Consider the following 17,171-nt stretch of genomic DNA (forward strand, 5'->3'; position numbering starts at 1 on the left):
CAACTTTGGCACATTTGTTACAATAACAAAAACATCTCATAAGGCCTCTTTGGAGAAGGCTATCTCCTCTTCCAGGAGACCCATCATTATGGCCCATCTGTCTCCATTTGTACTTCAATATCTAGCTCATTAATACTTATGTCAGCTTTGGATGTAATTGTTATTATACTACTCCTGTAGATGAAAAAACTGGTGTGGGGGCTGCTCAGAGAAGCTGAACAATTCATCCATGATCACAGAGCTTATAAGATGGGGAAGACAGGCTTGAATGTGAAGCTCCAACTCCAAGGTGCAAAGAAATTAAATGATTTGCCTGATGCCACATGATGAATTAATGGAAAAAATGGACTTAGAACTCTCTTTTTTATTCAAATTCATTGTCTTTCTTTCATTGGGAATAAAATCATCTGCTGGAAAATTCAGGATGCTAATAATTTGCTAAAGAATCTTGTATTTTCTGGTAAGCCTTATTAGAAAGGCAGAGATCCACCATTTCTGACCTTGACTTCATATGTCCATAGCATGGACATTAGAAACAGATTATTAAATGAAGAGGCAATGTGGAAAATAGCAAATAAATAGTAAAATAAATTATCTTGAATATAAATGTTAAAATGTTAAATCAATATGGAAGGTAGGAAAACCTAACTAACACACCATGATTATAGTAACAGCAGGATATAACCCAAGAGGAAACAGGTATAATATTGTCAGGGTTTCCGATTTTGTATTTTTATTTCTAATGTTTTTGTGTGACAAGTGCAATATAAACCTGTTAACATTTTAACATTAGTAAAGCTTTATTTTAAAATAATCATGATCTAAATTGATTTTTGCAATCAACATTGCATGGTTTTTATTATTCAAAGGCCAAATATTTTTTAATGCTACAAAATTACTCTAATTTTATAATGACATTCATGGAAAACATTACCACATCCTGCTTAAAAATAATATCCTTCCATTTGTGTTTGGCTTATCACTTCATATTTTTTCACATATATCTCATAACTGGATGATTAGAATCAATGGCCAAATTAGGAGAGGTAGGTACTGTTATCTATTTTATATTGGGTTAGCCAAAAAGTTCATTCAGGTTTTTCCATAAGATGTTACAGAAAAGCATGAATTAACTTTTGACTACACTAAAGCCTTTGACTGTGTGGATCACAATAAACTGCGGGAAAGTCTTAAAGAGATGGGAATACCAGATGACCTTACTTGCCTCCTGCAAAACCTTAATGCAGGTCAAGAAGCAACAGTTAGAAATCGGATGTGGAACGACAGACTAATTGCAAATTGGGAAAGGAGTAAGTCAAGGCTGTATATTGCCATCCTGCTTATTTAACTTATATACAGAGTACATCATGTAATGGCGGGTTGGATAAAGCACAAGCTGGAATCAAGATTGCTGGGAGAAATATCAATAACCTCAGATATGCAGATGACACCACCCTTATGGCAGAAAGCAAAGAGGAATTAAAGAAATCCTTGATGAAGGTGAAAGAGGAGAGTGAAAAAACTGGCTTAAAACTCAACATTCAAAAAATGAAAATCATGGCATCTGGTCCTATCACTCCATGGCAAATAGGTGGGGAAACAATGGAAAGAGTGACAGACTTTCCTTTCTTGGGCTCCAAAATCACTGCAGATGGTGACTGAAGCCATGGAATTAAAAGACACTTGTGCCCTGGAAAAAAAGCAATGACAAACCTAGACAGCATATTAAAATGCAGGGACATTACTTTGCCAACAAAAGTCTGTGGGCAAAAGTCAAAGCTTTGGATTTTCCCAAGTAGTCATGTATGGATGTGGACCATAAAGAAGGCTGAGCACTGAAAAATTGATGCCTTTGAACTGTGGTGCTGGAGAAGTCACTTAGGAGTCCCTTGGACAGCAAGGAGATCAAAATAGTCAGTCCCAAAGGATATCAACCCTGAATATTCATTGGAAGTTCTGATGCTGAAGCTGAAGCTCCAATACTTTGGCCACCTGGTGTGAAGAGCTGACTCACTGGGAAAAACCCTGATGCTGGGAAAGACTGAAGGCAGGAAGAGAAGGGGACGAAAGCGGGTGAGATGGTTGGATGGCATCACTGACTCAATGGACGTGAGTCTGAGAAAACTCAGGGAGATTGTGAAGGACAGGGAAGCCTGGTATGCTGCAGTCCATGGGGTCACAAAGAGTCAGACATTACTGACCAACTGAACAACAACAAATATAAAGACAGGACCTGTGGCTCCAAGAGAAGAGACCAGTAGAGAGTCACATAATAAAAGCTTGAACTGAGCCTGTGTCTTTTGATTCCACAGCCAACACACTACCTGACGGCTTTCCATATAGAGCAAATTTGTGGGGAAATCTAGTAAAAAAGGATATATGTATTCTAGTGAAGGAACAGCAGGAAAGATTTAAGCAGATAGACAAAAAAAGATATGTATGCTTTATATGTACCACTACCCAGGAACTATGAATCACTAAGTATTAAAAATGCATTTATAAAATGCCTTTAATATGTACACAGTTCTAAAACTTGCCAAAACATTAATTCCCTTCTAATTCTACCAACATTTAGATTGCTAATAGCTATTTTTTAAATATTAGTCCCTCATATTTCTATGTTTATAGTTTCTCAGCAGAAAAGAAAGTTCTGGTTCCTTGCCAACTTTTCTGAAGCTTTCATATTTAGTATGAAGATAGTAAACGCATCTCTGATTTATTAAAGAAAAACTGGGTTTTAAAAGAGAGTTGATTTTCTCAACCATGTAAAAATATGCTTCAAATATCTGAGGAAAAGAAAAAATTTAAAAAGTGCTAAATATTTTTAAACAACTAGGTCTTGGAGATAAAATCAATTATTCTGAGTGCTGTCAAGAAGACAATGGCAATGAAACTAAATCAGAACATCTTGATAACAACTAAAATTCACATTAATTTTAAAGTGTCATTCTTTGGAAGTTACTACATGGGATGAGCAAAGTTTCCAAAGCTTAATGCTTTGAGAAACTACATCTTTCACAAGATGTGAAATGGGGAAAACCTAACGGTAAAACACTTGAAGTTATACAGAGACTCAGAAAATGAAAACACAATAAAAGAACAAATGCTTTAAAAAATATTCATTTTTCAATTAGAAAAGAATAAACGGTAACGCCCTGAATCAGGGACAAGGTGATGCCAATGAAAGCCTGTAACTGTCTTCAGACCCGTTAAAAACACAACTGATAAAACAAATATACAAGTTCAAGAGATTTAGGTTAAGTCAGCATCATTTTGTTACTGAGTGGTAAAGAATCTGCCCACTAATGCATGAGAGGGGGGTTTGAACCCTGGGTTGGGAAGATCCCCTGGAGAAGAAAATGGCAACCCACCTATGTATTCTTGCCTGGAGAACCCCTTGGGCAACAAAGCCTGGCGTGCTACAGTCCATAGGGTTGCAAAAGAGTAGGAAAGGACTTAGGGATTAAACCACAAAAATTGGAATTTTATTCTCTAGTACTAGTGAATTGTCTTTATCCTTACATCTTATCTAAATAGGACACAGTGAAAGTGTTAGTTGCTTGGTTGTGTTTGACTCTTTGTGACACTATGGATTGTAGCATGCCAGGCTTCTCTGTCCATGGAAGGAAACCTCTGAAAGCTTGAAAGAAATGATGGATTCTCTTTGAAGAAAGTAAAGCAGGTTCCCTTTCATAACGAAGTCTTAAAAAAATCTCACATCATCAATGTCAACATTTTCATTTTGCTACCTTCAAAAAAACACAGCAAACACTTAGGGGTTCACTTCAGGACTGTCTAAACACTACTAATGAAAGCTTAGTATAATCCATATGGAATTGAATGAAGAATATTTAATATTTCATGAAAAATATTCAATTAATATTTATCAAATATGTTTAAAAATGTCTCTCTTCATGATGAGAGTTGAGCATAAACTATTTTGTCAAAGTTTCAATATTATCAAAGTTTAATACTCAACATTCATATTCACTATAATATTCAGAATCATAAGTATATTTTCTAGTTCCCAATAAATTTCTTAAATTGTAAGAAAATAATATAAGGGAAATCGGATATAATTAATAGAAAACACATATAAAAATGTACATATCCTAAAGAAAATAAGCTATGCTTTGAGAATGTCAAAATGTGGGTGGTCTGCATTGAGAGCTATAGACAAACTACATAGTGTAAATGATAAGCTATAATGTTAACTTGAAAAAGAGGCATCATACATATGCATCATAACACAGGGCTTTGCTAATTAGGCCCCGCCCCCTGTACCGTTGGGGCTCCAGAGTCCTGCATTCAACTGCCTATTTTACTACCGAAACCGGACGTCTAACACACCAAACTTAACACGTCCAAAAGATATTTAATTTTCACTTCTCGAATCTCAGTTTTCCTTATCTCGACAAATGGTTCACAATTCACCTAGACATTTGAACTGCAATCCTGGGACTGACTCTTCCTTTATTCTATCCATTTCTGCACTCTCCCTATTCCTGAACTAATAGGAATCTTATTATCTTGTTATCTTTCCTTCAAAATGGATTCCCGAATTGGTATATTTTCCAGTTTACCTTCATCTTTTCACAAATACTCCGAAGGATACAAAATCCAAATGTCACCTCCAGGATCTACTGAGCCTCGTAAGATCTGGTCCGTGGATGGCCCAGCCACAGTTTGCATCTCATTAAACACTCGGCGGTGTGTCTTCTGTGGGCCGCGTTGTTTTCAGTTTATTCCATCGTGACTGCAGTCCCCTAGCTTTGCCTTGGTGGTATCCCACCCACACCATCATGATTCTTCAGCTCACAGGTCACCATGTCAGTGAAGTCTTCCCTGACTGCTCAATCTAATCAGCAATCCCGCACCACTCATTGGTCTCCATCACCTCAAAAGGTTTTGTTTCTTCGTAATATTTATCATTATCTGTAATCACTTTTGTAATACTGGCGTGGGTTGCCATTTCCTCCTCCAAGGGATCTTCCTGACCCAGGGATTGAACCTGAGTGTCTCTCGTGTCTCTTGCATTGGCAGGCAGATTCTTTACATTGTGCCACCTGAGAAGCCCCAATATTAAGAAAATATACAGCTAGATCTATGATATAATGTATGATGGCCTTCAGTAATGTAGAAAGTATGTAAGATTGGAAGATGGGGAAAGAGCTGCTTTTCTAGTCTCAGGGGAAGAGGATAATTCCCCTAACACTCTATGACTAAGAGGAGCGAGTACCTCAGATATATTTTTTTAGATTTTCTTTAAGGACAGTGCTGCTGCCAGAAGTTTGAGGCACATCCAAATGTTTACGCCAAAGGAGATTTTGTAACTGAAGTTTTTAAAAAGAGAAAAATGATGGGGTTGAGTCAGGGGGTGGATAAGTGCTTCCAGCTAGGGACAGTCAACTCCAGGAGGTTTTTATGCAACTACATACAAACACTCAACTCAGACTGTGGCTTCTGCCTTCAGGTAAATGTCCAGGATATATGACTTACCCTGATGGACAACAACTCTAGATATAGAGAATGTGTGGTTTTGCTTTCTTTTAAATATGTCTATTAAATATCTTTGGGGCTTAAAACCATGTCTCATGAGACATGCAATTTACTTTCTTTGAGGGTGTGTGGACTGTGTCACTTGTTAACTCTACGGCCCTACTTGAACCCGCTGCTATGTTGGCTGCACAGCACACACTGCCACATCCTTTCAGGGGAAGTTCATTGAAAGGAATGAACATTGGACAGCAAGAGAACAAGATCCCCTTGAAAGGATAAGATGTCATAACAAAATGACTTTCTTCTTTTCCCAATCTTTAATGCCAAGAACTGTTTGTACTCTTTCTGTGAGAAATCAACAAAGAAGATTAGGTAATACAAAGTATCTCTGTTCAAAAAAATAAATCATTACATTTTCCTTTTGGCAAATATGTGTATTTCCCTCTCTCCTCATCAACTTATCTTTAGGTAAGTGCTTAGAGATTATTTCACAAACACATGTCTTTCCTCAAAGAACTTTAAGAATTAAAATACTTAATTAACTAAAAGCAACCAGGAGTTCTGCTCTCAGTTCAGTTCTCTCAAATTTTCTTCAGCTACAGTATTTCTCCCAAATCAGCACAGTACAAGTTTAGAGAAGAGAAAAGAATATTTCACCTCACTTAAAAACGTCAAAGGAAAACATCTTGAAAAAAGGCTTATAGCAAATATAACAAACTGTTAATTAATTTATTATATGAAACAGGAGCTCAAATGAATAAGATAAAACATGTGCCAAAGAGATAAATAAGTAAAAGAGGTATTTTAAAAGGGAATTACAATTTAAAAACTACCCCACCGTGCCAGTAATCTTAACAAAGAAATTAAAAATATGTTAGCTTCTGGTTTATAAAATTAGAAATAAAATTAGAACTCTTTTCCTCATTTTTTAAAAAAAGAAACAATATTCTTTGTTCAAACAATATTACTACAAAGCCCAAGCAAGTTGGGTTTCATCCACTATATCTGAAAGAGTGAGCCAGGGACACTGGTCTTTTCTCCCTGTTCTCCATCCTACAGGGACTTTTGAAGAAACTTACAAAGCATAACGTATTTTAAGCGCTACCCACATAAATAATATGTAAGCGTTACTAACAACAACAATGACAAAGACAACTAGTGTCTAGTTTTCTGTGAAGGACACTGGAAGACCGTTATTTTTAATACCACTCAGTATCAATAGGAGACTGTGCGGTGGGCATACTCCAAACTGTCAGTGAGATTCTAAATCACATCTATCACTCTGAACAGCAATCTGGAAACATGACATAAAACTCACCAAAACGTCCATGTTCTTTGACTACTTTCACTTCTGAGGCCCTACATTGACTATATTCCATGAAGACACTAAATGTAGCATCATTTAAGATGGTAAAACTTATAGAAAAAAATTAATGAATGTATCCAACCATTTAATAATGACTTACAGAGCAAATGATCTTGCAAAAGTTCATGTTGCTAATAAAGGATGAGAGGAAATAGGAATGGCTAGGGCCATGGTCTAGAAAGGCTATGAAGAAGTTTGTTAGACTACCTGCACTGAAAATGCCTTCCATTTTACTAGAGGGCATTTAATTCCTCAAATAGTTCAGGCATCACATCATCAAAAAATACAATAAAATCTGTAAGCAGAAATAAATCAGTCTGTACCCCTATAATTATTCTACTGGGAATCTTCAGGTAAGACCACAATTCTGATATTGGCAAACTCTCCTAGAGAAGAATAAAAGTCAAAAAGCTGAAACACTTTTATGAGACTCCTTGTCTAAGCTATGAATGTGGGGAATCCATAGGGATTTGGACCCCTATGGATTTGGTCATTTGCACTCTTGACCAAACAAAAGGGTAGGATGGCCTCCCCCACAGGAGGCAGGTCAGGAGTCAGATGGGAGATCTCATGATGGTGAACTCCAAGCTTAAAATGACAAGCATTTTGTAAATAAGATTCTCCAGTTTCAGATTCTTCTCTGTGTTATCTCTCCTGTGTAATTCCATATCTTTAATACAGTCTTATTTAAATGCCTCCAGCCTAGCCTCAGCTGTGCTGTGGGTAAGGAAGGATTACATGTCCATATTCTAGCTGCCAGAGAAGGCATTCCAGTGCACCATCCATGCCTTAAACCAGGGTGAAGATGGGGAAAGGTAATGAGTGAGAGATGTCTTAGAAAACGTGTTTCTCTCAAAGGTCAAGGGCAGGTCATCAGTCAGGCTCTGCTGCTCCACCTTGCATAGGGAGGCATCCTCTATTAGCACCCTTCAGGGGGCTGGTGTAGATTTGATTACAGACAGAGTCCCTTCTTTGTAGCCTCAAGTATGTTTAGACCATCAGATAGTTAAAAATTAAGCGTCTTGAAATACAAATGAGACCAGGAAAAGGACGATAACTCCTGAAGGCAAAAAAGCAAACCAACTAATATAAAGACAGCCTTCAGGCTGTCCCTACCTGTCTGTTTTCAGAAGGGGTGATTTATCAAAAGGTCGTGAAAATGACCACCTTAGCTGGAAGATAAGTGCAAAGTGCAAAGCAACATTTCTTTTTAAGTCTACAGCAAAACCAAACAAAAAAATATATTCTAATGTAATCACTTGTTCAAAAGAAAAAAAATAGAAAAACAAGTATAATCAGTGTCATTAGTTTTTGTGTTTTTTTTTAAAGACCAACATTTTAAAAGATGATCTAATTCAACCCTTGGAATAACTGCTCTCTGTAAATAGAAAGTAATTTCATAATCAGATGCATGCTATGTTTACAGAAATTTTTTTGTTGTTTACAGAAATTTTAATCTGTATAAGCATGAAGTAGACCAGATTGTGAGTCTCTCTTCCCTTGCCTCAATAAAAAGCACATTAGTACATTCTTAAATAGCTCTTCTTTTATTTTCTTTGATTGTTTCATATTTATTTTATTTTGGAGTTTTGCATATATCCTTGTAAGTCAGTTAAAGTATGTTCTGGAAAAAAAAATGGAGTATAAGCAAACAAAAATTATTATCTCTCAATACCTTTTCTTTCTGAAATTACTTTTTCTCTCTGGCAAAGATTAGTCTTACCTTAGGTTGTTTGCAAAGGTAGCGACAAAGTTCTCCAATGTACTGAAACACAGTCACATTATACTTTCTGCAGTCATTCCAAAACTGGCTTGCTGAGAATTTCTTCCTTAACACACAAGTGGCACCTATGAGAAAAGGCATAAAAACGCACAAGGGAAAAAATTCAAGGGCGGAATGAACATAAAACACAAATGATGTTGCTCTGTCCAGAAGAGTTCTGCTCACTTTCAAGGCTTTTATAATCTATCAGTGGCCATTTATGTCAAGTTCATTTGAAAACATTAATTTTACAGTCCAATAAATCTTTTAAAAATATTCATGCTGTAATTCTATATTTGACTGTAGATACGCTTCTTACAATACATGGGATGAAAGAAGCAGTCAAAATAAACAGGACAGTTATAAGTAGTAGAGAATGAATATAGAGAAGGGCCATCCTTCGTCACAGAGACCAAGAATATTCACTTACTTTTGACCCCGTATATATACATAGTATTTATCTTTAAAAATTTTAAAGCAGCCTCATATATTTTGAGGTTGGGTTAGCAAGGCAGAATTAGTAAGAAAACATCAACAAAAAGGTTCATTGATGACTGCAGAGCCTAATTTTAACAACCTGATTTTAATAACAATTTTAAGTCATATGAATATGTTCCGAGGAAAATGCTAATGTCTCGACCTTCATCTTTATTTACTGTGGACATTTATCACATTCTAAACATACCCTTCTACAAAATTACTTTATAGTATTTTAGATAGATATATATATAAATCATGGTGAGTGATCTCTTAATATTATTTCTGAGTGAGCTAGTAACAGACACATAATCTCAGCATGATTATCAATGAAATCTACTGAGTTGTCATTTCCACCAAATGACTTCTTGGGTATCTGGAGTACAATGTTTGCAAAGATAGCCTCAATAACTCCTCCTCTGCACTTACCTTTACAATGTGAATTTGACACCCTTTCTTTCAAGAAGTGGGGTCTATTTCCCCATTCGTCAAATCTTGATCCTGAGCTGTCTTGTGACTTGCTTTGAACAGCAAAATGCAGATAAAATGATCCATGTGACTTCCAAAGCTAAGACTTAAGAAATACTAGGCTTCTGATTGGGAAAGCTCCTACCTCCACTTAAGGAGGCAGGGCTTGGCCACTAAACAGTGAGTGATCACATGGAGAAGGAAATGCTGTCAACATCCAGTTCCAACCACAAGGCTAAATTCCCACAGCACTGCTCTTTCCAATGAGTGATGAAGCTGTGTCCTTTTAGTAAACGTTTTATAGTTGAATAACATGCACACAATTCCTCTGAATCCCACCAATAGCATTTCAAACTTTAATGAAGACAAGTTCTAATTAGACATTGTGAAAACTTATTCAAACACACAATAAAAGCATACCTAATTCAATACATCCACCAATCCCGAGAAGAGATGCTGCACTATGATACAGAGGAAGAGTCATATAAATGATGTCATCAGAAGTACAACCAAAAGCCCATAATCCAATAGAACTGTTTATAGCTGCCAGATGACAAATCATAGCTGCTTTTGGTAGACCTAGAAGAAAAGGAAAAAGAAAATGTAACAGAAAAGATACTGTGTTGGTATCAACTACAACAGCAACTGAGACAAAAAGACATCAAAATAGTCTATATGCTTGATAAAAGTGGCCATACAAATGCCAGCTATGACTTTAGTTAATCTCTAGAATCTTGGATCAACCCAGAGGATTAAAACTATAAAATTATATAAGACTTTGAAATCTCGGCTCAGTTCAGTCGCTCAGTCAAGTCCACCTCATTGCGACCCCATGAATTGCAGCACGCCAGGCCTCCCTATCGACCACCAACTCCCGGAATTCACTCAAACTCACATCCATCGAGTCGGTGATGCCATCCAGCCATCTCATATTCTGTCATCCACTTCTCCTCCTGTCTTCAATCCCTCCCAGCTGCAGGGTCTTTTCCAATGAGTCAACTCTTCACATGAGGTGGCCAAAGTATTGGAGTTTCAGCTTTAGCATCAGTCCTTCCAATGAACATCCAGGACTGATCTCCTTTAGAATGGACTGGTTGGATCTCCTTGCAGTCCAAGGGACTCTCAAGAGTCTTCCCCAACACCACAGTTCAAAAGTACCAGTTCTTCGGCACTCAGCTTTCTTCACAGTCCAACTCTCACATCCATACATGACCACTGGAAAAACCATAGCCTTGACTAGATGGTCCTTGATTGGCAAAGTAATGTCTCTGCTTTTCAATGTGCTATCTAGGTTGGTCATAACTTTCCTTCCAAGGAGTAAGCATCTTTTAATTTCATGGTTGCAATCACCATCTGCAGTGATTTTGGAGCCCAGGAAAATAAAGTCTGATACTGTTTCCACTGTTTCCCCATCTATTTCCCATGATGTGATGGGACCAGATGCCATGATCTTCGTTTTCTGAATGTTGAGCTTTAAGCCAACTTTTTCACTCTCCTCTTTCACTTTCATCAAGAGGCTTTTTAGTTTCTCTTCACTTTCTGCCATAAGGGTGGCATCATCTGCATATCTGAGGTTATTGATAGTTTTCCCGGCAATCTTGATTCCAGCTTGTGTTTCTTCCAGCCTAGCGTTTCTCATGTTGTACTCTGCATATAAGTTAAATAAGCAGGGTGACAATATACAGCCCTGACATACTCCTTTTCCTATTTGGAACCAGTCTGTTGTTCCATGTCCAGTTCTAACTGTTGCTTCCTGACCTGCATTCAGATTTCTCAAGAGGCAAGTCAAGTGGTCTGGTATGCCTATCTCTTTCAGAACTTTCCAGTTTATTGTGATCCACATAGTCAAAGGCTTTGGCATAGTCAAGAAAGCAGAAATAGATGTTTTTCTGGAACTCTCTTGCTTTTTCCATGATCCAGCAGATGCTGGCAATTTGATCTCTGGTTCCTCTGCCTTTTCTAAAACCAGCTTGAACATCTGGAAGTTCACGGTTCATGTATTGCTGAAGCCTGGCTTAGAGAATTTTGAGCATTACTTTACCAGCGTGTGAGATGAGTGCAATTGTGCAGTAGTTTCAGCATTATTTGGCATTGACTTTCTTTGGAATTGGAATGAAAACTGACCTTTTCCAGTCCTGTGGCCACTGCTGAGTTTTCCAAATTTGCTGGCATATTGAGTACAGCACTTTCACAGCATCATCTTTCAGGATTTGAAATGGCTCAACTGGAATTCCATCACCTCCACTAGCTTTGTTCATAGTGATGCTTTCTTAGCCCACTTGATTTCACATTCCAGGATGTCTGGCTCTAGGGGAGTGATCACACCATCATGATTATCTGGGTTGTAAAGATCTTTTTTGTATAGTTCTTGTGTGTATTCTTGCCACCTCTTCTTAATATCTTCTGCTTCTGTTAGGTCCAGACCATTTCTGTCCTTTATCGAGCCCATCTTTGGATGAAATGTTCCCTTGGTATCTCTAGTTTTCTTGAAGAGGTCTCTAGTCTTTCCCATTCTGTTGTTTTCCTCTATTTCTTTGCATTGATCACTGAGGAAGGCTTTCTTATCTCTCCTTGCTATTCTTTGGAACTGTGCATTCAGATGCTTATATCTTTCCTTTTCTCCTCTGCTTTTCACTTCTTTTCTTTTCACAGCTATTTGTAAGGCCTCCCCAGACAGCCATTTTGCTTTTTTGCATTTCTTTTATCTAGGAAGCTTCAAAGAGCCATATTTGCTAGAAAAATGCCCCAAATACACAGTTTTTTCTCTGGTTTGACCTATTTACTGAATAAAACTAAAGTTGTCATGGAATTTTTAGTGAGAGCAGCACATGTGACTGCAAACCCCAGTCTACAGTGACTTCCAGACACTCCTCCAGAGTGAGGTTCATGTCTGCCTTGTTTCTGCACCTGCTTCGACATTTTCTGATGGCCTTTGTGCTTCAGTTTCATCAACTGGAAGAGACTTGATCTCATACACAAAATTGGCATGGTCTTGCCTACAATCCTAACTAAAATTCATTTTTTAAGTTTTTTCAAAAGAAATTTCTGTGGCTCTTTCTTTTTTTTTTTTTTCTTAAAAATGATAAATCAACATTCATTAAAATTTAAAATTCACTCTTCTGGAGACACAATTAAGAAAATGAAATGGCAAACCACAAACTGAGAGAAAATATTCACAACACATAAATCAGACAAAGATTAAAAAATGCTTACAATTCAATAATAATAAGATAAACAATGAAAATTTTTTAAAATGGACAGAAGGATTTACCAGTTATTTCAAAAGAGAAAATATACAGATGGCCTATAGCATCATTAGTCTTTGTGTGTGTGTGTGTGTGTGTGTGTGTGTGGCTCTTTCTGATAGCTAGGCATCTCACAGCCTGAAAGAGCTTCTTGTCTCCACATGGATAGAGGATCCCTCCAAAATTTCTTGTCAAAGCCATTATAAAGATTTTGAGTGAGACTAGCATCCTTGATTCTTGATACTGTAATTGCTTTTCTCGTCTTCATCCAGAGAATCTAATATTTATTCATTTTCTGCCTCTGAGAAGTTCCTACCTGCTGTTCTTCAGTGACCACATTCCCTACTTTCCATATTGTTTCTGATCTCATGGCAGCCCAGCTTTAAAAATAATTTTTCAGTTGGAAGTGTGTCAAAAAATAAGGATGCTTTATCTAGTTATTTTTCACCTGTGTGGTTATGTCACTCCTGTAATGCGCTTTAGTAGCAAACAAATTACTCCTGTTTTGGTTCTTTATTTGGTTAGTTTTAAGCAAATAATGATCTCATTAACTTATTATAAAAGTTATTATAAATTATTTAAGGTACTCAGATGTTTGGATAAAGGAGACAACAGGAGCTTATCTAACAATGAAAATGATCAAAGGTTCATGCAGCTTAAAGTTTAAAAAAAAAAAACAACAGAATAAATGAAGCTTGTTAAAACCGCAACTTAGAGTCTCTCTTGAAAGAGTTGGTTTATTAACATACTAAAGCCTTTGAGGGGCCCAACTGTGCAAAAATGTTACTTGTTTTTTTCAACAGTGTTTCTCAAACTCCTGTGGTCATAAAGCACCTCTTCAAGTTTAATTTTTTTTCTTTGTAGACATGAAGGGATATGTGTGGCACAAGCTTGGAAAAATGCTACCTTAGATGGTCTCTGAAATCCTCTGCTTTTCTAACCTTCTGTGGATCCCTAGCATTAAAACTCTCCACATGTCCACAGATGTGGGGAGACCACTGTGATGAGGTCCAGGCATAAAGGTGGGAGTGAGGCTCTGTCCAGTGAATTGGTGATTAGCAGGAAGAAGGAAGAAGAGATGCTATTAAGACAAAACTAATTTATGGGTAGGGATGAAAAAATCTAGGGAATCTGGGGATGATTTTGGAAATAGGAAAGAATCCCTAAGATTAAGCAGGCAAGACAAAAGGAAATAAACTTAGTGGTGATTGCAACCGGTCCCAGTGCAGCCTGGAAGGCAGTTCCATCTTTTTTCTCCTTCCACTGCTTGCAGGAGTGGCTGACCAGAAGGCTGCTGTTTCCAGGGTTAAAAAGCCTTTCCTGGAGATCTTGAGGCACCTAACGAAACTCAACGAGCCAGCTCAGAAGTAGATACTGGCAGACTGAACACATACATAGGCCCTCAAGTCAAAAAAAGAATGGAATTGGAGGTGACAGCAACGTGATTTTAGAAAAGCAGGTGGACAGCTGAGACAGCAGACCCAAGAAGATGAGCCTTGAAGAAAGCTGATTTGCTCCCACAAAATCCCAGCAAGGCTCAGAAACTTGGAGACTAGGTACCTCCCGAAGTGGAGTATCAATATGGAACTATAAAGAGGGAGCTAAATGGGAGTTCTGTTTAAGAAGCAATTCCATTGGTCATAAATAAGGGGAGCCTCTCTTGCTCATCAAGATCTCACAGAATCTCCCAGGTCGAAGACGCATGAATGGTATAAAAATTGACCTCAGTCCTTTCCTTACTCAGAGACATTCTAAGTTTGTCCCTAGGTCGATGGATATAATATTTTGGTGAGCTTCACAGCAGTAAAATGATTAGGGAAGGTTTGATGTCATCCAAAGGGCTCCCATACAACCTGCTTGAAAGGGCCTGTGAGCAGACACTGCTTCCATCATTTTTAACTTTTCTAAGTCTCACTTCTTTACATCACTCCCTAACTTACATCAACACTTACTTCATTATCAACATTATAAGATTTTTTGTTTGAGAAAATCTGTTTGATTCTTATGATAGTAGGCAACACTAATATAAATTCTCATGATCATTACAACTACTATCACTTAATCCAGCTCTGGGTTTCGAGCTGCAAAACATCAGTTTAGAGGGAGAGAAATCAAGGAAGAGAGAGAGACGCTTTTAATAAAAAAACATCAATTCAATCTTTAATGACGCTCAGTGTGAGACAGGCTGGGATCTGGGGCCTGTGATCCTTTACTTGGGCTCCCTGTACCTCAAGTGACAGAATAGAAGAAACTATAAGGGACTAAAAATAACTGCATGCATGTACAGTTCAGGCAATTATGAAAACATTCAATAGGGGCACAAATCAACTGCCATTTCTGAGGTGCCAGGAGCAAAAGGAGGTTACTGTACATGATGCCTGTAAATAGCACCTCCAAGGGGGTGGGCAGACCACTTAAGCCACCCCTGCAGCCCACCCACCAATCCACCCCTACCCTGACCCCATTTTAGGAAGCAGCCTGCCCTCCCTAGTTAGGGAGCCAGCAAGAGCGCTTGTTACTTGTTTTCACTTCTCTGTGCTGTGGCATGAGTCCCAATCAAGCCTTGCCTGAATTCCTCATCTGATCCCTTTCCATTTTCTATTGATTAAAGAGTCCAAGGACCCTAGTCTGTAGCAAATGTGATTTTGCTACATTTTTTGACAGTTTTGTATTTATAAAGCATGATATCTACTGTATGCCCAATTCTATATGTTGCTTTGCTCTCTATAAGACCCCAAGTTGCTCAAAACTTTAAGCTAAAGAGAGATGATATTTGTGTAACTTTTCCTGTATAGGATTATCCACATTCCAAATGTGAAAGAATGTCAATAAATGGTTTTGACATTTTAAAATGTAAAAAATAAAATGAAATTACAGCACCATATTGCTTCCCCCACACTGGTAAAGATCTGATATGTATTCTCTGGAAAAAGATGAGCCTCTGGAAACATCAGCAAGGAGAGAGACTGAACATATCGTGGGAATAAGAGAAAGTGGGCATCCTCCTCCAGCTCCTTTTTTACAGTTTACTAGTTTTCCCTTCAAGATTCTGGTCTGAGGAATCTAAAGTACCTAGAAGTAAAACTGATAGTCATGAGTCTGCCAACAAAATGTCCTGGACACTGAAACTAACCAGCTCTCAATCCCGCTCAGTCACACAGAGCTTCTAGTTAGGATTTTGTTTGTTTTGGTATGTGTGTTTTGGTGGCTAAACTTTAAACATGAGCAGCCAAAGGTCAACCAATATTTGAAGAAATCCTCTAGAGTAAAGAACAGAGGCCACTGTAAAATAAAAGGTAAAAGGACATTAGAGAAAATAGGGACAAGGTAGAGAGGAAAAAAATTTTTTTAAAAATATTAATAATCTGAGAGGTATGAGACAATGAAGTATCAATAATACAAAAATAACATGCTACAAAATGAGAAATATTCAGAGAACATAGAGCTAAAATATAAATCTCTCAAAAAATAAACCAAAAGGTAAGAGAAGGAAAATAGAAGAGATTAGAAAATTAATAACAGTTCAAGGAGGCCAACCTTTAAAAAGTTAGACATCCAGAGATAAAAGAATGAACAAACAAACAAAATAATAGAAGGAGAGAATGGGCAGAAAAAAAATGGAAATAAAGAAAAGAACATGCAGTCATCTTTAAAAAAATTTTCAAGTATCTAGAATTGCAAGACATGAGTTTCTAGATTTAAAAGGCTGACAAATTTACCAGCAAAATGGATAAGTAAGACTAGTCCCAGTACAAATAATCTTGAAATCATAGAATACTGAAGGCTCATGAAATTCTAAAAATTCCTCCCCCTTGCCACCCACCACCCCTGCCCCCGCCAAAAGAAAGAAAAATAACACCAGGTTGACGTAAAGGATATGAAAGCAGAAAAAAGGACTTCTCAATATATATACTGGAAGACAGAAGATAAAAAAGCAATGCCTTCAAACCCCTGTACCAGTATCATTTCTTACCTAGAAATCTATACAAGTGTAAGGGTAGGAAAAAAAAAGACATTCAGGCATGTGAGAACTTCAACTTACCTACTAATAAGCAGCTGCTAAAAAAAAAAAAGTGCAGTGATAAAATGAAAAGCATACAAAGGAAATAAATTTAGAATCTAAGAATCAGGGGATTGGAAAGAAGGTCTGAAGGGAATTCTCAGGGTGATGGTAAGAAATGAACCCAGGACACGTCAAGATTGAAATCATAGGGAGGAAAGCTTTGGGAAAGATGTGATCAAGAAATGACGTATATACACTAATATGTATGAAACAGACAACTAATGGGAACCTGCTGTATAGCCCAGAGAACTCTACTGAATGCTCTGTGGTGACCTAATGGGAAGGAAATCC

The 17,171-nt window shown here is 37.4% G+C and overlaps 1 protein-coding gene across 1 annotated transcript in view; it reads right to left on the reverse strand.

The window, feature by feature from the left end:
* The window catches only part of SLC27A6 (solute carrier family 27 member 6), a 71,419-nt gene that overhangs the window by 33,360 nt on the left and 20,888 nt on the right, over positions 1-17,171 (reverse strand). Inside the window, exons 3-4 of the mRNA XM_052643912.1 lie at positions 9,993-10,151; positions 8,589-8,713 (exon numbers count right to left, since the gene is read on the reverse strand). Coding sequence (XP_052499872.1) covers positions 8,589-8,713; positions 9,993-10,151 — 284 coding nt within the window. The remainder of the gene's footprint in view (positions 1-8,588; positions 8,714-9,992; positions 10,152-17,171) is intronic.

This window comes from Budorcas taxicolor, chromosome 7 (assembly GCF_023091745.1).
Source record: "Budorcas taxicolor isolate Tak-1 chromosome 7, Takin1.1, whole genome shotgun sequence".
Classification (NCBI taxonomy): domain Eukaryota; kingdom Metazoa; phylum Chordata; class Mammalia; order Artiodactyla; family Bovidae; genus Budorcas; species Budorcas taxicolor.